This window comes from Chrysemys picta, chromosome 13, assembly GCF_011386835.1.
Source record: "Chrysemys picta bellii isolate R12L10 chromosome 13, ASM1138683v2, whole genome shotgun sequence".
NCBI classification, from domain to species: Eukaryota; Metazoa; Chordata; order Testudines; family Emydidae; genus Chrysemys; species Chrysemys picta.
The window spans coordinates 53,591,693-53,613,727 of NC_088803.1; the positions used below are offsets into that span (position 1 = coordinate 53,591,693).

At 50.0% G+C, this 22,035-nt stretch overlaps 1 protein-coding gene across 5 annotated transcripts in view; it reads right to left on the bottom strand.

The window, feature by feature from the left end:
• NOL4L (nucleolar protein 4 like) overlaps positions 1-22,035 on the bottom strand; it is a 94,725-nt gene that overhangs the window by 21,142 nt on the left and 51,548 nt on the right. For 3 of the 5 annotated variants that reach the window (XM_005304871.5, XM_042842589.2, XM_065566342.1), the window contains exon 5: positions 8,591-8,732. In XM_005304871.5, the coding sequence (XP_005304928.1) occupies positions 8,591-8,732 (142 nt within the window). Of the gene's footprint in view, positions 1-8,590; positions 8,733-13,373; positions 13,525-18,592; positions 18,752-22,035 lie in introns of those variants that run through there. The other 2 variants (XM_005304873.5, XM_024108898.3) reach the window with 2 other exon arrangements.

A 22,035-nucleotide genomic window follows, 5' to 3' on the forward strand; every position in this document is an offset into this window, starting at 1 on the left:
TTCATTAATGCAAACCTCGTGATACCCAGACAAAGTGTCCATCCTCCACCCCCTGTGACTGTATTCTGTCAGTGTCTTCACTGAGCCAGACAGCTGGTAATGCTGGACACAATGTGTGTCTACTGACAAGGGAGTGCTGTTTGCTCTTTCCTGTATTGTGTAGGAAAGGTGTCTCCTCGTGCTATCTCCCAGCCCATCTTCTCCCTCTCCCCCCACTGCCAGCGTTATGGCATGAGGCCAGCTTTGCTGTACAGGCAGAGGGAGGGGCTGGCTAGAGCACAGCTCAGGGTCTGTGAGGGATGGAAGTTTTCCCGTTTGCCTATGGGAGCCAAAGCCCAGAAGCCAACACAGCAGAAAAGCAGCATCTCGACAAGCAGTCTCCTTGGCCTGGCCTTCCTCTTCCTACTGCGATGGCCTGAGCCATCACCTCACGCGCCATATTGTGGCCCTCCCAGCACTATGCTTCCCTTGCCACCATGCAGCCAAGTTTTGCCCTTAGGTCTTTTATGAAGAGAGATTTTCTCTTTCCTTTTTTAACAGGTTTTAGGCTTGGTTTGTTCTAAAAAAGAGTCGACGTTTGTGTCTGGGAAATGAGGGCAGGGCTCTAGGAGGGGGAAGGGGTTAGGAACGGGAGACTGAGCCTTTCGTCTCTCCATTCAAACCCAGCCAATAGGGACCTAAGGTGGTTACTGTCTGAGAGCCAGTCAGTGCCGCCCGTCGTGGTGGGTCTAAGCACAGTTCCTAGTGGGCAGATGTACATCATCACAACTGACACCAGCTGCTCCCCTCATTGGCTGTCAATGGCTGAATGGGCAATGGAGACAGAGCTGCCCTCTCGACTCCACAGGTGGGTACTTCTTGGGTGAGGGGGAGTCATATAGACTGGGTGGCATAGGAAAAACTCGCCAGGCTGGAGCCTGTGTTGTGGTTAAGTCGGGGACTTCTGTAGCTGGTGAATTCGGTCAATAAACCCCCAAATACCTAAACTAAACAGTAACAGGGAAAAGGGCGAAACTTGCCATCAATTAGCTGGCTTAATCTGCATCCCCGCTTAGGCACTGGGAGGGCAATTTAGGGCAAGCTCTGCTTGATTTACCTGCAGAAAGAGTTACCGTCTGGCAGAAGATGGTTTTTAGTTAGAAGCAAAGGCAGGTACAAGCCAGGCAGGAAGGAAGGAAAGCCTGGACAGAGAGCGTGCACAGGCTAGCAAGGATGTTTCGGGAGCAGCTCTGGATTGCCCAAACCTGCAGCAGCAGCAAGAGAAAAGAGAAGCTGACCAAAGAGGTCTGTGACTGCTCTGGAAAGGGCCTAGGAAAGAGAACAGCTGCCCTGAGAGAACTCTAGCAGGGTGGGCAGGATTTACTGATCCCTGCTGCAAAGGCTGTAGTTCTTCTACACTCATGACAGATCCAGGAGGGCTGGAAGAGCACAGAGGCAGGGAGCCTGAAGAGAGATGATGGGCCACTGGATGAAATCTGCAGGAAGCCAGTCAATGGCCCAAGGCAGTGCTCACTGGACTGTGATTTGAGAGGAAGCTCTTTGGTGGTTACCTGCATGGGAAATCAGATGTGTGTGCTTGGAGTGTCATGGAAATGCCAGTTTGGCTGTCAGTGCTCTACGGGTCAAATTCAGCCCTCAGTTACATCCCTGCCTGCAACCCCACTGAGTCCCTGGGGTTGCACAGGTGTGACTGAGAACAGAACTTGCCCCTTCTCTGGAGGGGAGCTGGGCCTTTAAGAGGAGCTCAGGCCCAGTCTCCACACCTGTGCCTGGGTTCGCTCTCCAGTCATGTGACTGAGAGGCAGGGGTGCTGGGAACTATAAAGTGCAGCCTCTCCAGTAAGTGGTGGGAGTGGCAGCAGTTGGTTGGGGCTGTTCACTCAAGTGAGCTTGGGAAGCAAAAGGCCTGGGAGAAGACAGGATAAAAAACTAGGAGGGGTGAATCCAGAGGAGGAAAAGGTCTGAAGCAAGGCCTGGTGTGGGTACAGGTCCTTGTTTAGGGGCTCAGGCCAGGCCTTGTGGAGAGGATGAGAGGCACCCTACCCACTTCAGCCCTGTATCAACATGGGGGAGGCTGGGGCAGTCCCTATGAAGGGTGCAGGATTATGGAGCCCGGAGAGAACCAAGGAAGGAGGCATGCTGCCTGGGGGTGGTGAATGAATGTCACAAAGGCTCTGCGTCCATGGAGATGAAGATTGTGGGTGGCCAAGGATGCATTTTCATTCCTTACCCTGGAAGGGGAGGGCTCTTGCTTTGACTGGAGGGCCCAAAAGCACCACAATGACCACGGATGGACACGACAGCCTGGAAGGGAAATTGAGGAATGGACATGCCACTAGATGTGGTAAGTGACCCTGTTACAGCCCTATATGTATAAGCAGAAATGTGTGCAGCACTCTGAGGGGCTGGGAGATAAGCTTTTGGCATGTCTGAGGGGAACATGTAGCATCATGCTGGAGGCTAGTACCAGGTGTGACCTGGGCAGCTGAGAAGCCTGGAAGCTGGGGGTGTAGCAATGCTGATAGCTAATGGTGAACTTGCTGCATGAATGTAAACCCCGGTTCCTGGTACGTGCTGAGCTCTCCTGGGAGGCTCCTCTCCAAGTAGAACGTCTAGCAATACATTGCTTAGGAAGTCTAAAGCCTTGTGACACACCAAGGTACCCATGCGCCACAGCGCACAAACGGCACCAGAAAGGAGGTGGGTGTCTGGGGACGTCCTGTGTACTGCCTTCACCCCTCACCCAACCCACCGTGGTCCATCCAAGGGATCTCTGTGATACCCCTCCCAGGCCCCACTGGAGGAGCATGTCCAAGGAATACCCCCAGTATCTGCCCCATAGCTGCCTCCTTAAAACATTCTCAAGGGAAATGCCTCCTTCCCTTGGCCTTGAGGAATATCTCCAGGGGACATCCCTGATAGGTTGTTTAGCATTAAGCAGGTTAAGCATGTCCTTCCTCTTAGGGCAGGGATTAGTGACCGTTCCCCCCATGCAGAACAGATTCTGCAGTGGCCCTGCCCATCAAACACTGGATCAGTACCAAGGCAAGCCTTGGCTGAAAGGGGATCTGTCCCAGCACAGTGACACAGGACAATGCTGGGCTGCCCATTCCCTGCGGTAGGGAAATGTGTCTGTACTCAAGGGCTGGTTTTCCTTACAGCCTGTTGTTGTTTTTTAAAAAGGGATGTGGGGATGAGTTAAGATCCCTTCTCCCTCCCCCATGCTTTGTGCTGAGAGCACCTGCAGCCTGATCCCTGCCTAAGGTAGCTGAGTGGTGACAGCTCTTTACGTGGCAACGTATTCTCCATTTTGGGGAGAACGCCTAGAAAACATGGTGGGACTTTGCTGTTCCGTACTAGCCCCAGAGAGATTATCAGGAACCAGTTAGCAAGTAAAAAAACCACAATAAATACACATGATCCAGGGACCTGCCTCCCTAAATGCTTGGTATTTAGTCTGAATGATTTGTAATCTGTAATCTACTGGTAAATGCACCATAATGCAGTATGTAGAAATACAAGGTCCTAGTGCCATGATTCACTGCAGCATCTGGTATTACTGTCTCGCTGAGATGGGGAGAGACCTCCAGGCTGCATGCGCAATGGATAGATTTCACTGTACTTCTCTATGGTTGACACAGACGAGTTCTGCCAGATGGAGAAGGCCAGAACCAAAACTAGCAAGAAAACGGTTCACTCCTTGCAGTGAGGTAAAGCTCCCTGTAACCTCCTGGGACACTAGAAAGCCATGAGGCCCATTTGCCTAGCACGTTTCTATCACTTGTGTTCTGTTGGACTGGATGATTGCACGGGAGGCCCGGAGAGGAAAAGGCAAATGCTGAACTGTACACGGACACTGTACTGGGTGGGGCTACCGTGATGATCTCTTCTTGTTCTCCAACGTGCACATTGACCCCAGCAAATTAATTCCTCGAGACTGTCCTGGAAAATGGCTCTCACAGTGGGTAGTAAAAAGTTCCCATTCATCTTTGCTCAGGCTTTGGGCATCCAGTCACTTCCTTTTGGGCAACTTAAGGTATGAGTAAGATTCGAGTTGGGCAGGGAATGTGCGAGAACCTCACATTTCCCATTGTGGGAGCAGCAGAGTAATACACACAAGAAAACGGAAGGAGCTGGTTCTTGCTCCATTACTGTGCTGTAGAGAGTCTGTGCACTGTGGGACCCCATGGCTCACTCTGTACTTTTCCGCAGTTAGCAGTGTCAATCCTATGTGAACGCCACCTCTGCTGCTGAGACAGTGCCTCTGAAATTCTCCCAGACAGCGTCTTTTACTATCCCTGTTGGTACGTACCAAAGTCATTAGCGCTAATTGGGTCCCTTTGCTGTTTCAAAGGTTGACACACAGTTTGCAGCAGGATAATAGCAGGCCAAGGTTTCTGGGCAGTGAGACCGAATAAGGTGTTTTTTGTCTGAGTCGCTTATTGCTCCCTAAAGACTTAGCGGACACCTACACCCAAGGCAAGACAAACTTGCCTCTTGCGCACCCTCCCATCACACACACTATCACACTCAGAACAGGTTGTCAAACTGATCGGGAGGTTCTGTATAGCATTTCCTTATCGGGCTCTTCAAATCATGAAACTTGGTGATTAGTCCTTAAAATAAAGTTTGAAATCTGTATCTTCAGTTCATGATCTCAGCACTGGGTCCTCTGATTAGAGGGGTAACTGTGCATTACAACTTTCTTTTGTAAAAAGTCTTCCATTGTAATACACATTCTAACACCTTTACAGCTAAACAATAGCAGGAGAGAGATTTTCAGACACAGAAGAGGAAGGCTAGGAGTGTTTTCTAATGAGATGTAGCGAAAAGATGAAATGTGCCTGTTCCCGTGGGCAGGAACTGCAGAGGAGAAGGTGCTCACACACCACTGGCATTGGGACGGTGGGAGCAACAGAGAGAAAACTGAAACAGACACAGCTCAGGAGGCACAAACAAGGAGGGACTCTGCTCCATGTTGTGAGATACCTGAGGAGAGTGCTGGTACCTCTTTTCCTATTTGTCAAATGAAATATCTGACACCCCCCCTCCCTGCCAACTACTCCAGCTGTGCATCCTGCCTATTACTGACCCAGCCAATGACTTGTTGCTTGTGCTTGCTGGAGTAATCCCAGGGCCACAGTTTTGGAGCCATTATCAGGTCTTGAAAACAGCAGCCCTCACTAGTCAATGCGAAGACCAAAGCACTCACTCTGGCTCCGACAAGGCCTGGCACTTAAATGCAAGGTGTGTTTACACTGTCCAGTTGCAATTCCTGCTGTAGTGGAGTGTTTGTTCAGGGAGTTGCCCCCAGCCCAGGGCCCTTGTGACAGAAAGCTGTTAGCAGATGGCCTCGATCCAGTTCCCAGTGGACAGATGTCCATCACAAAACCCCTTACAAAAATGGGGACTAACTGGTGCCTTTGTTGGCAGTCTCGGCAGAGAGGCTAAAAGACTGAATGGGCCTGGCCACCCACCCAGCCTGGGGGACGGAAAGGGGGCGTGATCCCTTCAGGTCAGGGACAAGGTGTTTGGCAGGGTGCTTGCACTGCCACTCTCTGTACTGTCCCTGCCCAAATTTGTCTATTTGTCCAATAAAAAAAAGAGCCATGTCCACTCTACAGCCGTAAGGAGACAGCCCCTTGACCCAGGACTCCAAGGAAATGGGCATGGTTTAAAAACTGTGGCTCATTAAATTCTCTCTCCCTTTAAGCCCCATTTGCCTCTTCATTTTCCCCACGCTCAGCAGCTGTTCTCCTGGACTATCCCTCCCACCATCGCATCTTCCTCACTTCTGGTTTGTCTCCTGTGCCTGAAGCATCATTCCATTCCTCCCCTCTCAGCCCTTCCCATCACACCCTCTGGCTGCTTCCGTCCTTGATGTTGCTGGCAACTGGACTGGCCAAGGCCTTCCATCCCAGTGGCACCAGTCCACATCCTAGAACTCAGTCCAGCATGTGACATGGGCCATTGGTATTCACTGGAAATACGGAATCATCCCTAACTTAGTCAGTCCTATAAAATTCCATAGTATCGGCCAGTCTAATGGAGACCCCAATCATCTGGTTTCAATTAAAGTGTCCTCCACAGCCAGCATGCTTATTCTTGGGCTCTATCATCTCTGATCTGCTATTCCCATATATTCCATTCCTCTCCCCCCCCGACCCATATGAGAGCCCCTGAGGCACGTGCACAGACTCAACAGGGGAGAAGAAATCACATGTACAGTTTAAACTCAGCCCCTGAACCGAATGAAAGGAGCTACAGAAGAGAGTATGCATCCGAAGAAGTGGGCTGTAGTCCACGAAAGCTTATGCTCTAATAAATTTGTTAGTCTCTAAGGTGCCACAAGTACTCCTGTTCTTCTTTTTACAGAAGAGAGGGTTTCTCTAGGCAGAAACCATAGGTGTGGAGCCTGATTGAAATGGAACACTTAACGTTTAATGAGTGATTATAAACCTTCTGTGCAGGGGCGGCTCTAGCTTTTTTGCCGCCCCAAGCACGGCAGGCAGGCTGCCTTCGGCGGCATGCCTGCAGGAGGTCCGCCGGTCCCGCGGCTTCGGCGTATCCGCCACCGAATTGCTGCCAAATCCGCGGGACCGGCGGACCTCCCGCAGGCATGCCGCCGCAGGCTGCCTGACTGCCGCCCTCGCAGGGACCGGCAGGGCGCCCCCTGTGGCTTGCTGCCCCAGGCACGTGCTTGGAGCGCTGGTGCCTGGAGCCGCCGCTGCTTCTGTGCCAAAGAACTGCAGCCCTTCCTCCCCTTGCTCTATACGGACACCTGCACCATGACAGCCCCACAAAAATACATCCTCCAGGGTGTGCGTCCTTGAGAGAGGATACTCGCCCTTGGAGAGAGAAGTGTTGTTCCCATGATACTCACAATTTCCAAAGTGGGGGAGGGGGGGAGCCAGAACTTTAGTCTCAGTGAAGAAATCTTAAGCTCCTGCCTAAAGCATTGTCCTTTTGCATCCTGCAGCGTCGGGGAAAGGGATCCAACGCATTTCATTCTAGAGCATTCATGAGTGACAGTGCTGCATCACAAACCACGGACTGGGAAATGTTCTCTGTCACCAGAGCTGCAAAGTACAGAGGATGTAGAGAAATACCAGCCTAGAACCATAGCTGGGGCGGGTAGTACGTGCTGAAGAATAGAGTGCTAAGTGCAATAGATGATGGCACAGCCTGATGCCAAGCAGCCAAGCCCTTCTAAGCATCTCTTCTGAGGCACTTGGGAAGTGACAACAAGCTGTGTTCACCTCAACGGGTCCTTCCACCTACCGTGCTGCAATTGGACTGTACAGGGCTTGGCGACGTACTCATAAGGAGAGGAGAAGTGCTAGACTGTCTGCTACCACTGACACCGGGTCACCCTGCAGAGCAGGCAAGTTTCACATCCTCTCGCAGGCAGCGGTAAGACTACTGGCCAGGCGCTGCTATCTTTAAAAACAGCAGTTTCTCAAAACAGCAGCTTTGCAACATAAACCAAACTTGCCCCAGTGTATTTAAGTGGAGAAAGCACCAGGGTACCAACACTCTGCCTCTGGCCATGAGTGGCTAAAACCCACGCCAGGCAGATATGCTGGCACAAAAGCCCTTTCTTTCCCGCAATACAGGGTGGTTTTCCAGTCCCTCCTCTTAAAGCAACACTAACTTGATCTGAGTTGTCCCAAGATACATCCACTTCCTATCTGCTCTCAAACTGCCTCTGCACAGAGCCCTGTGGAGACAATGAGGGATTCAGCCACTTGAGAACTGAGCAGAGTCAGTAGTTTGACTCTCATTCTAATACCATGGAGATGAACTTTGACCTGAACTCAGACTTCCACCCCTTATTTACTTTTTTAAAGCTAACATGTTTCATGGAGCTAGCACAACACCCCTCCTTACCAGCCTGCCTCCTCCCACACATTCCATGCTGCTCAACTTTGACCTTTCTTAATTACCTGCACTACCCAGGCAGATACCCCCACTTCTCCCCTGTGCAACCCATTCTCACTGCTGAGTATCCAGCATCTTCTTGGATCAAAGCCACTCCCAAACGTGTAACTCAGCTGAGTGCTTCTGGCTGAGAAGTCCATATCCCAGGGTCTCACCATGCTCCCTTGTCCGTCCCTCTGCACCTCCTACATCTTAGAGTGAGCACTCTGTGGCAGATTAAATCAGTGCTCAGATCTTGTATGTGATGTAACTTCTGATTCTAGCCCTGCCAATGAGTTCAGCTCTAGGAACAAGTGTGTCCAGTGCATGTCACGGTGACTCCGTTGCCTCTTGTCGCAGGAAGAGTCTCTCATCTCATTATCTGGATTCATGAAAAACTTAGAACAACACTGCGATGCCCCAAACCACAGAGCCCTTATCACAACTAGCACCTGCAACAGAGTATCACCAGACAGGTACCAGCAGCACAGAGATATGGAAAGTACACTCATTCCAGGTGGTACCAACAGGAGGGGTCTGACTCCAGTGCAGTCCCTGTGCACGTGCTGCTATGAAATCCAGCCCCCAGGTGGGACACCTGATCGAAATGGAGCAGTTAAAGATGTGCAAGTCCTCCCTTCCCCTGCCCCATGGGCATCAGGGGCACTCACCATCCTCCTGGCTGTGGAGATTCTGAGGGCTGCGCATGCTCTCGTCCTGACTGGGGCTCAAACTGGAGTTAAGATGCTGGTCGGCCGAGATCCATGTGGAGTCATTCATATCAAAATCCTCGCTGCTCACCGATGTCTCATCCTAAAAGCGAACAGGAAAGGGTTAAATCCGCGTTGGTTTTGAAGCTCCTGACCACATCCCTTTGGGGGTGCAGCAGCTCCTGCATCCCCAAAGAAACGTGTTCACCTCCTGGCATTCAGGGACTCTGAAAATAGCCCTTCCCGGCATGCTCTGGGCTAGGTAGCATTTCCCCTGCGGAGAGCACCAGTGCTCTGCTTCCTGTTTGAAGACGTGCCTGAGGAATGGCACCGTCTGTAATTGAGGACAATTAGAAAGAGCTCGCATCCTGTAGGAGCGGATGGCTGAGCCCTGGAGTTTACCCTTTAATCTCCATCGACACTGCAGTGTGTCCAGGGCAGATAAACAGCTGTACCAGTGGCGCAGACAGGGTGTGACTTTGTTAAAATTGTTGAAAAGTACTAGACTGAATGTTGTGTTTAAAAACAAAAAACGCACACCCAAACAATATCCCCACCATTTCTCTAACGGAGCAGGAAGGGTCAGGCCAGATCAGCCACTGGAGAAAATCTGCAGTCCAGCTCTGACTTCCATGGAGATATGCCCATACACAGCAACAGGGGATATGCCTGTAGTGTGGACAGGGTCGAAGAACCTGCAGCCTAACGGCTTAACCCCTGGCTTTCAGCATGAAACTAGGATCTTCAAGGGCTTCACAGGCCCTTGGATCTGCCTGCAGATTCCTGGGACTTTTCAGCAGGGCCGGGGCTAGAGATACCAAAGAAGCCACAGTAACACCATGAAAGTGATGTAAATGGGACCTGGGGGGGGGGGGGATAGTGAGCCCAGGCACAATCCAGAAACATCTGTAGAACCCCCATTTTCTGGGGTCCTCTACAGGAAGGGATGTCTAACAGCAGAGAAAAACCCATGGAGTTGGGTAAGCCAAGATGTGACCTGGAGGTTCTTCCACTCTCCAGTACAAGCATGTATGAACCACATGCATCACCACGATAGAGTGAAATGCACCCTTGCAATTTGCGCCAAGAGTGAGGCCTGCATTTTTTTATTACAAATAATGCTCTACTCACTAGTCCTGCTGCTCTGAAAACTGCCAGCTCTGAGGGGGGAACGAGCCATTTCTGAAGTCATGGACATCCTCACTCAGCAATGCCACTGCCTTTCCTATGGCATAGATTAAATTCCTCTCTCCCACTCCCACAACTGAAAGGACATTCTTTCTCTTCCTCCTTTCTAACCTTTACTGTGCTTCAAGAGACAGCCCTTGGATAGCTTCCAGAGCCAAAAAGGTCAGCCACTGGATTTCAAAATCATCATCCTTATAAAAGCAGCAGTGAGATTCTGAATGAAAGGAGCAGCTAAGGAACCTCGGAGCTGGGCCTTCCAAGCCGAGGCCACAGCAACACCGTTATGAAGGAAGCACCGATAATATGGGGATGTGTAACGCATTTGCTGTAATGGTTCCTCTATCTGCCTCTTCTCTTGTTCCCTCCCAAAATAAGACAGAGACCCCATCCAACGCTGTGGGCTGGAGCCACTGAACACATGCTCAGAGCCACTTTCTGCTTTAGCTACTATTGCCTTGTATTTAAAACAACCTTTCACAGGCTTGTAGCCTCTCCATTTCCCTCCAGCGTTTGAGCACTGGACAAAACACCAATCCCCACTCCTCTTCCTTGCACCAAGTGAATGCCCCTCCACCCAGCACCTGCACCTTGGAAAGCTGCTCTGCCTCCGGCAGACTTTTTTTTTTAATTGTGAACAAACTTTTCTCTAAGAACAGATTTGAACGTTCTTCCTTCCTTGTCCCCGAAGAGCCATCTGCTCACTCAGGGCAGGAATTGCTGGGTTTAGCCTGCTCCCTCCCCCAACCCCCTCCTCACTGAGTTGTGCCTCAGAGGGAGTTTCCTGGAATTTACAGCTTCTGTACAGCCTCAACTTGAACACTTGTAAAATCATACACAGGCAGACTACACCGTATAACCACATGTGCACTCTCGCACTATAACGACACAGGCACACTCATGCTCACAGGCCAGTGCTACAGCACACAACTTTCAACCAAGCATGGGCATACACTGAGAGAACCCAGGCAGAAGCATGCTCATGCTTACAAACCTATGGCAGCTTGGTTTCAACAGGACACACACGGGGTAAACAGAGAGCACTTTTTCTCGGCATTTTGGCTAAGATCCATACAACTTTTCTCTCTCTGTCTTCATTTCCAATTCATGGTTATAACATCATTTTTGACAAATTCGTCTGGGGACTAATAATGCCTATTCAACAGTGTATGTGTTCTATGACTTTAAATATTCTCTAAAAGTTTTAATCTGATACCCTTAGGTCTGGTCTATACTACCCGCCTGAATCGGCGGGTAGAAATCGACCTCTCCGGGATTGACTTATCGCGTCCCGTTGGGACGCGACAATCGATCCCCGAATCGGCGCTCTAACTCCACCAGCAGAGGTGGTAGTAAGCGCCGCCGACAAAAAGCGGCAGAAGTCGATTTTGCCGCCGTCCTCACAACGGGGTAAGTCGGCTGCAATACGTCGAATTCAGCTACGCTATTCACGTAGCTGAATTTGCGTATCTTAAATCGACTCCCCGCTGTAGTGTAGATGTACCCTTAGTTTCATGATAGGTAATGTATGTCGACACTGCAAAAAAACAAACCAGAACAACCCCCACCCTCTGGCAGTGAGTGTCAGAGCTGGGTCTACAGACCCAGATAGGCAGGGCTCACACTACAACGTTAAAAATAGCAGTGTAGATGTTCCTGGTTGGGCTCTGAGACCCACTCCCCTCCCTGGGTTTCAGAGCCTGGCTCCAGACAGAGCAGGAATGTCTATTGTGCTACCTTTAACACTGAGTATCTGTAGACTCAGGCTCTGAGAACTGCTGCCATGGTGGTGGGTTGTTGTTGTGGTTTTCTTTCCAGTATGGACATACCAAAAATATCCTCCTCTTACACACAGACTGAACTGGAAGGGGATCTTCCACTGCTAACGTTTTATATATAGAAATTGCAAGCATTTATAGGGTGCCCATCACCGTGGTATTTGGGCATCCTTACAAAGCTTAACCTGGAACAATTTACCTTAATTAGACAGACTAAATGCCAAGGTCTCCTGCTGCTCACAGCTTCCCATCCGGCCAGTCCCCTCCACATCAAGAGAAGGCCTGGGCCCAGAGTGCATCTTGCAGGGCTGAATGAAAATGGCCAGGCCCATGCTTAAGAAAATGTCTTTAAGGTGCAAATTCTAGAGGAGACTGCCCTGTCTCAGCACCCACGGGATCCTGGGTTCCAGTACATATGTACAGATGTATGTTTATGCACACAGGTACATATAGCATCTTTCCTATCATTGTACTGGGAAACACTGGATTACATATAAAATCCCCTCACTACAATACATTGGCCTGTTATCCAAAGCATTCGTTTACCCAAGAGATATCGAGCAAGAAACTGACCCAGCTGTAAATGACTGAAGTCCAATAAGACTCAGGGCATGTCTCTAATATGACCTATCAGCAAAACGAGCATGCTGTCGAGGTGGAACTTTGCAGAGGCAGGCATCCTCCTCCATCAATTCTATGCTTATCTCCGCACCTGGACCTGCTGCATAAGACTCCAACTGGGAGAACAAGAGCGTTTACATGTAAAGACTCCTGCAGGATTAACTTCCTGGCAGCAGTGCCCCGTTTCCGCAGCATGCAGATCTACCACTGTGACCTGCAGCACGGCGGTCCCCCATCAATACCACACCGAAAGCCAGCAATGGGAACTGCCTCTTGGTAGTGTCCAATCAATACATCACCCAAAGCAAACTCGTAACAGTGCCCCATCACAACCCCACACAATGGCCCGTGAGACGTTCCTTACAGCAGCACACAAACAATGCTGCCCTCGGTGCTCTTCCACTCTTTCTCTAAACTGCAACATAGCCCAGAGTCATGGATGTGAGATGTAACATCTTCCTTTGCTGCCTTGTTAACACAAGTCCTGGCTTTAGCAATTGAAGATGCCCCTTAGCAGTATCCTGTCACTACTAGCTACTTCTCCAACTGCCACCCGTGCAAACTTCCTCATCAGAGTATCCTGTCAAAGCAAATAAGGCCCAGAGCTCTGTGACTTCCTTGCAATGCCCTATCAATGCCAGCAATGACCCCTGGCAGTGCCCTCCTTATGGCAGCGAAGATTCCAGTGATTTGAGGCCCATCCAACAATACCCTACAGCTTTTTTCCCCAGCTATGACTCCAGTAATAACTTCCATTTCAGATTGTATGAGAGGGATAATTTTTCTGGCTGCAGCCCAAGAAGGCTTGTGCACCCAAATACACAGTATGGTGTCAAAACTAATGAAACAAGCAAGTTCAAAATATCTGATGGAAAAATCCCCTCTTAATTTTGCTCTGAATACCAATCCTGTGACTGCACAGTGGAGATGCTTATTGAATCCTCATCAGCTTAAGTGACATTTTTGAACAGCAGCACCAGCTACAATTCAGAGCAATACGGTAAATATACTCTGCCCTTCCACTCCCTTTCAGCCTGCGAGTCAGGCCGCTCATTCTTTTCCTCTCCGGATTCTCGGGAGAATTCTCTCTGCTAATTTCTTCTTTCCTGTAAACAAACTTCAAATGAAACTTTCATTATAAAAAGAACACAGTCCATTACCACAGCCTGGCTCCAGCTTTGCCTTCTCTTCACCCGTACCATGCCAGTCATGACACAGATGAAAGCGACAGCAGCTGCCCTAATCAGCTAGCACAATCTCTTTTTCTTTCTCTCTCGCTCCCTCCTTCCTAACCTAACCTTCCTTCCTCCCTCCCACTCCCTTCTCCCTCCCCTTTCCAGCTCTCAGGAGAGAGCTTCTCACACTGCAGTAAAGTTCTATTGCTTCATTTCTAGTGTTCATGGGATTGAATGATTAGGGGTCATGAAATATGCGTGCAGCTTCTTTTCTGAAAGGCGAAGCAAGTGCCTGTCGGGTATATTCACAGGGCCACACCCAAATATGTGAACAAGGACTCCAGGCACAGCAAGGGACTTGGAAAAACATCACTACGACTCTCCTTATCTTCAGTCCAATATTCACATCTGCTCTATAGACAGATTTGGTCTACATGTGTATTCTAGTTAGCAATAGAAAATGCATGTGCAATATTAATAATACTTTGCACATCTATAGTAGCTTTCATTCAAGAATCTTCAAGCACTTTATAAGCATTTGTCAATTTTAAGCCCCACCATTTCTCTTTGAATTAGAGCAATAGTATTCCTATTTCAGAGCTGAAGAAACTGAGTCACCAACAGCTGCCGTGACTTGCTGAAGACCTCAGAGTGAGTTGGTGGCAGATCTAGGAACAGAATCTAGATCACAGAACTCCATCTTGTGCTTTAATCACCAGACAATGATTCCCTTCTTCATGAATAACCTTTTCTCTGCAGAACTTCTTAGAGAACAACCTTTCACACCACAGGCTGAAACTGAGCGGGGTAGGAAAGCTTTTCTTATAACCATGCCTTGTAAATATATGCAGGCGATATCAGTAACCTGCTTATTTTACAGGTAGGCTCAGTTTCTCTGGAACTGGTTTGCAAATGCCTCCGAAGCCAGTTACACCCTCTATATCACACTTTATTTTACAGGATCTGAGAACTGTTAATGCGGTGTTGCTTATTTTCTTTTTGAGGTTATCTGGTTTTATTTAGAAGTATATCCCTACTTTTTTGCCATGACACACTACCCTGGCCTGTTCTTTCTGTGGACTCCAGAAACCCAAATCTAGGGTGGTGATTGTTTACTTTAAGGGAAATATCAATTGCTCAACCTCGATCAAACAGGTGACGAGCACAGTCGCCATATGCCAGTGTTAGTTTGACAGTAGAGTCAGCTACCTTTTTAGAAGGTATGATGGCCTGCTTTTGTAGCTGCTTTACCTGTACACATCAGCAGCAGCAACTTGGGAGAATGCTACCAGAATATTGTCTTGAAGGACGGCACCTCCTGCTGGCCACCTTGAAGGCAGTATCAGTCTTGGGGAATACTCTACCAAAAGGGTAGCCTTATCTCCATGTCAGCAAGCATTAAACACAGCCTTCTGAGCATGCCAAGAAGGCACTGAACCACATCTGACCCTAACTTAACCACTTCAGTCCACAGAAAGGCTTAATAATGGAAGATAAAACTCCTCAGGTCAAAGGCACTGGATATTGTAGCAGTCAAATAATGCACCACAGAGCCCAAGAAAGCTAAAGTATTGTTGATTCAATTCAGTTTCCGAGTTAGGAATCTATGAGATCTGGTGCCTATTTCTGTACATTACAAACCAACACTATATGACGAATGCCCTTCCTAACAGGTTGACTAGAGTTCTTATTTCACAGGATTTACTGTATTCTCTATCACACAAGATCATTCTCTTCTAGGGGGCAAAGGGAAAGAAGCTACTTAGCCCTTGGTAGGACATGAAAAAATCAGAATTCATTCTTACTAGTTCCCTAACTCAGGTGAGACAAGACCTGGCTGAATATTTTACATGAAAAGGGAATATTCATGAGCTCTGTTGTCTTATGTTTTCCCTCCTTCCTAAGTTCTTTCTTTTCTTCGGGGAAAAAGACCCAAAAGAGAGTGTTACTAAAGAGCACATGCACATTCCAGATGTCATTACCCAAGGCAAGGAGAAGCAGGCATTCTTGCAACAGATTCTGAATTTCTGCCCTCTGGGTTGCGTGAAATCTTCAGGTGCTCTTGCTGTTCATTTGGGAGGTGCTGAACAAGGAGTACAGGACAGAAGTTGTCAACCTGTGGTGCGCAGGCCCCTGGAGATCCGCAGACTATGTCTAAGATTTCCAAAGAGGTCTGCATCTCCATTTGAAAATTTGTAGGGGTCCGCAAATGAAAAAAGGTCGAAAAACCGCTAGTACAGGATACTGAGGGGGAAAGTGTGAATTTTCCAAGTAACTACAACTACTGCCAGGTACTATTAACATTATATATTTCTAAATAGTCTGTTGAAGGTGCAAGTCTTCAATCCACCTTCATGGAAACAGACCTTGGTCAAAATCAAACTAGCATTTGATTTTATATGAAAGGACATGATTAAGTCTCCTAGCCCATCAATCCCTCAGAATGAAAGGGTACTTTAATCTTCCATGGACACAGTAAAAAAATATCAAAAATGTGATATTCTGAGTATATGGGTAGTAAAGAGATATTGCCAAGTCCAATCTAGACCCACAATGAAAGTACTGTGAAAACATATTTTTGCACAACATATAATCAACAGGAACATTTTGGTCAATATATTTTCATGGCAGTGGCAAACAGGGCAAAAACAGATTCCCACAATCCTTCCCCTATCCCCAGTTTCCCACCAAAACAAGGGAATATTGGCCTAATGCTTGAGAGTGTAGAAGTGAAACTGGCTAGCAACTATGAACAAGTGAAATTTACTATCCTTTTTCCATTGTATAATATGAGCCAAATACAGGAAATAAGCAAACTGCCTACAGCATTAAAAGGTTGTTTATAACATTCTTTCCAATGTAGTGTCTGCACACACAGGTAGGTCTCAGATCTATGCAGTGTGAAATGTGAACTCTGCAAGGAAGGAAGTTTCATTCTTTCCATTTATACTGATCCAAATATATGTAAATAAATAGATCAGTAAGGCAAATCCGTCTGAGCATGTGTGTAAATAGCTCCAGCGCTGGCAGGCAGGGGTTCAGCGTGAAGCAGGGATTGACCCATAAGTAGGGCTTTACCTCTAGGGAGAAAGCTATTTTCAGCACAATCCCTCACCAGAAATGGGAGGAAAATCAGGCGCAGAGACAGCGACATGTTAGAGCCCAGCGCCCCTTCTAGGTGCAGCAGTGTGATATTATTCTTGTGCCCTCTGCACCAGGGAAAGGGAAAATCGATGTTTCAGAGAGGGAGAAAGGTTCCCTGTGAATTAATGGGTCTGTAGCTTCCCCCATTGATCTGCCTCCTCCCACTTTCTTTCTGTGCTTTTGTGCTCGGCCGGGGAAGGGGGAGGCTGCTCTCCCGATAAGGGAAGGACGCTCTAACCTTAACCTTTCTCCAGGAATAATGCTAATTAGAGACGCTAATGAGAACTTCCCGGGAACACGGAGCAGGGAGGGAGGAGCAGCCCCCACCAGCCGGGTTCGGTTTGAAACCGGGGGCGATGGAATCAGAACGCAGAGGGGGAGTTTAAAAAACGGCAAAATCTCTTCCCCCCCCCCCCCCCGACACAAACGGGACCACGCTATCTGCACGCCCCTAGGCCGAGCGGTACACCCGCCCCCGGAATCCCGCAACCGGCACAGGACACTCGCCATGCGCCCCGCAACCACAACCGTACCCCGCAATCCCCCCCGCAGTGCATTACTGTGCAGGGGGCACCCCCTCCCAGAGCGCTCACCCCCCTTCCCTGCAACCCCCTCACCACACGGCACCCGCCATGAAACCCTTCCTCCCCAACCCCCAACCCTTCCTGCCAAGCCCATGCAACCACCTCACCCTCAGCCCCGTCCAACCCCCAACGACCTGTGACCGTGCACTCAAACAACCCCAGGGACCTGAGCACAGGTACCCACCATACCCCATCCAACCCCCGGTGCCCACATCCCCAGCAACCTTCCTCCATCATCCAGTCCCGGGGACCTGTGCAAACAACCCCCCAACAGCTTGTGCACACCCCCAACAAACTCGCTGCAACTCACGCCAATGAGCTGTGTACCCCCCAACCCAAACACCATCCACCCCACTGACCTGTGTGCACCTCCAACCCCACAGTGTAGTGCGCAACCTTCAAATAACACCACCCAACCCCCCTAGTGATCTGTGTGCACCCCCAAACCCCTCCAACTCTCAGGGACCCGTGTGCACCCCCAACAAAACCCCTCCAACTCCCAGTGACCCGTGTGCCCCTAGCAAACCCCTCAACTCCCAGTGACCCGTGTGCACCCCCAGCAAAACCCCTCCAACTCCCAGTGACCCGTGTGCGCCCCCAACAAACCCCCTCCAATTCCCAGTGACCCCTGTGCACCCCCAACAAACCCAACTCCCAGTGACTCCTGTGCGCCCCCAGCAAACCCTTCAACTCCCAGTGACCTCTGTGCGCCCCCAGCAAACCCCCTCCAACTCCCAGTGACCCCTGTGCGCCCCCAGGAAACCCCTCAACTCCCAGTGATCCGTGTGTGTACCCTCAGCAAACCCCCTCCAACTCCCAGTGACCCCTGTGCGCCCCCAACAAACCCCCTCCAACTCCCAGTGACCCCTGTGCGCCCCCAACAAACCCCCTCCAACTCCCAGTGACCCTGTGCACCCCCAGGAAACCCCTCAACTCCCAGTGACCCCTGTGCGCCCCCAACAAACCCCCTCCAAGTCCCAGTGACCCCTGTGCGCCCCCAACAAACCCCCTCCAACTCCCAGTGACCCCTGTGCGCCCCCAACAAACCCCCTCCAACTCCCAGTGACCCTGTGCACCCCCAGGAAACCCCTCAACTCCCAGTGACCCCTGTGCGCCCCCAACAAACCCCCTCCAAGTCCCAGTGACCCCTGTGCACCCCCAGCAAACCCAGCTCCCAGTGACCCCTGTGCGCCCCCAGGAAACTCGCTCCAACCCACCCCTAGCGCCCCCTCCGCACCCCCAACACCCAGCAGCGCTCGCCGAGCGCCCAACCCCAGCCCACTCCCTTTCCCCCGAGGGCCAGGGGGCCCCGGAACGACGCCTGCCCCCCAGCCGGCGGGGCGCCCCCTTCTCTGGGCCCGGGCAGGGGGCAGTTGTGTACCCCCCCCCCACGCCAAACTGGGGGTTACAATCTAACCCCCCCCGTCCCCTCTCCCCGCGGGCCGCCCGCTCCGGGGAGCCGGGCCCGGCGCCTACCTGCTGCGGGGCCGGGGCCGCGCCTGGGGCCTGCCGGCCTGCGCCAGCCCGGCGGCTCGGTGCGGGGACGGGAGGGGACGCTGGCTTGGCCGCGCTCCGGAGCGGCTGACAACCAGCTGCTGCCCGCGGAGAGGGGCTGGCGCTGCGGAGCGCGTCACTCCCGGCCCGGGGGGAGCGGGGGGGGGGAGTGACACACACGGCGGGGGGGGCAATGGGGTGAAGAGGGACACGGGCGGGCTGGACGGGGGGAGCCCCGCTGCGCATGGGGGGTAGTGGGGGGGGCAGGCAGTGACACGGGGGGTGGGACAGACACACACATCGTGGGGGGGCGGGACACTGGGAGGGGGGGACGGGGAGAGACAGGCGCTGTAGGGAGAGCGGGTGTGGGGAGGAGCAGAAAGAACCCATCCATTTTCTAACGAGAGAGACAGTCCGCCCGGGCAGGGTGCATTGTGAGAGCCCAGGACTGTAATCCTAGAGGACGAGGCGGTGTCCAGAGAGAAATCCTGTAGGGGGGGGGGGGAGAACACACCTCCTGAACAGGCAGCACAATGCACACACAGCGGGGGCGTGAGACTGTGCAGAGAGCGATACACTAACCGGGGAGAGGCTCTGTGCCGAAAGAGCTACAGTAATCCTGGGGGAAAGGCACGGCTGGGACAATAACACTGGGAAAGGGCCAGAGGGAGGGGACCGGCCAGTGAGCAACAGTAACACTGAAATATCTACTACCTGTTAACATATGGTTATTCAGGAGAAAAGACAGGGGTACAGTCAGGAAGAGTGTGTTACACACAGAGACTGTAACCATGGAAAAATACAAAACAGCAATGAGATACATGCCAGCAGCCATCCTGGGGGGTGGGGGGCATACTCAGGGCAGCCTCATTCTATAGACAATTACATGGTATAGCCTTGTGAACCAACCCAGTCTTTTCCTTACCCAACCTGTCCCACTGCAATCTCCATCTCTTCTGGTTGTCCTGCGAACCACCAGAAAGGGCTCCCCAAGTTACTGGGGTCCATGGATCCAGTCGGATAAACACTGATGGAATGTAACATATTACATCCTGGGCGGGGGGATTGAAAACTTGTAGGTGAAGTAAGAAATCTAGGGTTAGAGTCACTGCCTATGTTCTGCAAGCGAAGTGATCCTGGTGACAAAACCAGACAGGAGCAATGGTGCACCAGGGCAAGCTACCATTTCAATGGAGGAACCTGGAGTAGGCACTCACAGCCCTATACGTGGGGGCAGGACCAGGGAATCCATCCAAGGGATGCAACGATCCAGTGCTGGAGCCATGCTGCCTCTACCTATTAGGCCCCTGCTGGAATTTAAAGCTGCCCTCCCTTTGCGGAGGGCAATGGGGATACCACCACTCGTTTTTCCCCTACCGAGTCCCTTCTGCGCAGCAATATTTGTGGGGGAAGGCGGGGGTATGGATGTGGATGTCACAACCCCTTAGTTTGCAAGGAACAGAATGATTCACATCACTTTTTAAATGTACCATCTCAATTGTAGCAGTTCCTCAGGGAAGGGACCTTGATGCAGAAACAGCCTGCCACTTGCAGGTCCCAATTGTACTTCACGGGCCTTGCACTGGGTGTATGTAGCCACAGTGCCCCACCACAGCTCTGGGAGAGGTGGTGTCTCAGGGAGAGCACAGCTACCCCCCCATGCCTTAGGATGCTGAAGTGTGTCCTTCTCCCCACCTACAGTCTCCCTTTACTCCTTCACATAACACAAGAACCAGGCATCACCCAATTAAATTAACAGGCAGCAGATTTAAAACAAAAGGAAGTACTCTTCACACAGCACACAGTCAACCTCTAGAACTTGTTGCCAGGGGATGTTGTGAAACCCAAAAATATAACTGGGTTCAAAAGTTAATTAGATAAGTTCCATGACTATTAGGCACGACGGTCAGGGACGCAACCCCATGTTCTGGGTGTCCCTAAACCTCCAACTGCCAGAAGCTGCGACTGGACGATGGGATGGATCACTCAATAATTGCTTGTTCTGTTCATTCCCTCTGAAGCACCTGGCATTGGCCACTATCAGAAGACAGGAGACTGGGCTAAATGGACCATTGGTCTGACCCAGTATGGCCGTTCTTATGTTCGTTGCCCACCAGGCAGGAGTCTAACTGGCCCAGGCCAGTGACCCGTTACTTATTTTGAGACTGTCAGCCTTGTGCTCCAGAATCTCAGCTTTCCTTTTTTTATTTTTTGAAGTCTTCAGCTGTTAGGGTTGAGAAGAAATCCTTAAAAACTTGACCCAAGTGTGATGATGTCTGGCTGAGTCTGCGAACAGCCCATAGCACACTGAGAGGTATGAATGGCTACATTATTCTCAGTGGAGTGTTAACAGTGTTACATGTCCAGATATGATGATTTATATTTCAACATTAACTATTTCACTGCTGAGCAAAGCATGTCAGAAAGGAGAGAGACAAGCTTATTATGAAGAGCTGCACAATTTACTGATGACTCTTTTTGGTGATGCAAGTGGATGTTGCTTGGGAGGCACCACAACCTTTTCCCCTAGAGCCAAAACACCAAAATAAAAGCAACCTTCTGTTGATGGCATCTGACTCAGATGATGAAAATGAACATGCATCAGTCCGCACTGCTTTGGATTGATATTAAGCAGGACCCATCATCTGCATGGACGCATGTCCCCTGGAATGGTGGTTGAAGCATGAAGGGACATATGAATCTTTAATGCATCTGGCACGTAAATATCTTTTGACGCTGTCTACAACAGTGCCATGCGAACGCCTGTTCTCATTTTCAGGTGACATTGTAAACATGAAGCGGGCAGCATTATCTCCTGCAAATGTAACCAAACTTGTTTGAGTGATTGGCTAAACAAGAAGTAGGACTGAGTGGATTTGTAGGCTCTGAAGTTTTACATTGTTTTATTTTTGAGTGCAGTTACTTTTTTTGTACATAATTCTAAATTTGTAAGTTCAACTTTCATGATAAACATATTGCACTACAGTACTTGTATTAAGTGAATTGAAAAATGCTATTTCTTTTTGTTTTGTACAATGCAAATATTTGTAATCAAAAATAATATAAAGGGAGCACTGTCCACTTTGAATTCTGTGTTGTAATTGAAATCAATATATTTGAAAATGTAGAAAATATCCAAAAATATTTCAATAAATGGTATTCTAGTATTGTTTAACAGTGTGATTAATCGTGATTAATTTTTTTAATAATGCGATTAATTGTGATTAATTTTTTTAATCGCTTGACAGCCCTAGTTCAAATGCATCTCACATGGCCCTCAAACAAATATTTGAGATTGTCTCTGGTCATATGAGAACTCCTCTTTCATACCAAACCTTAATCTGGGGCCTAAACTAGCTGAAAAGGGGTAAAATTTTCAAAACATCTATGTGATTTAGGAGTTCAAGTCCCCATGAGATTTAGGC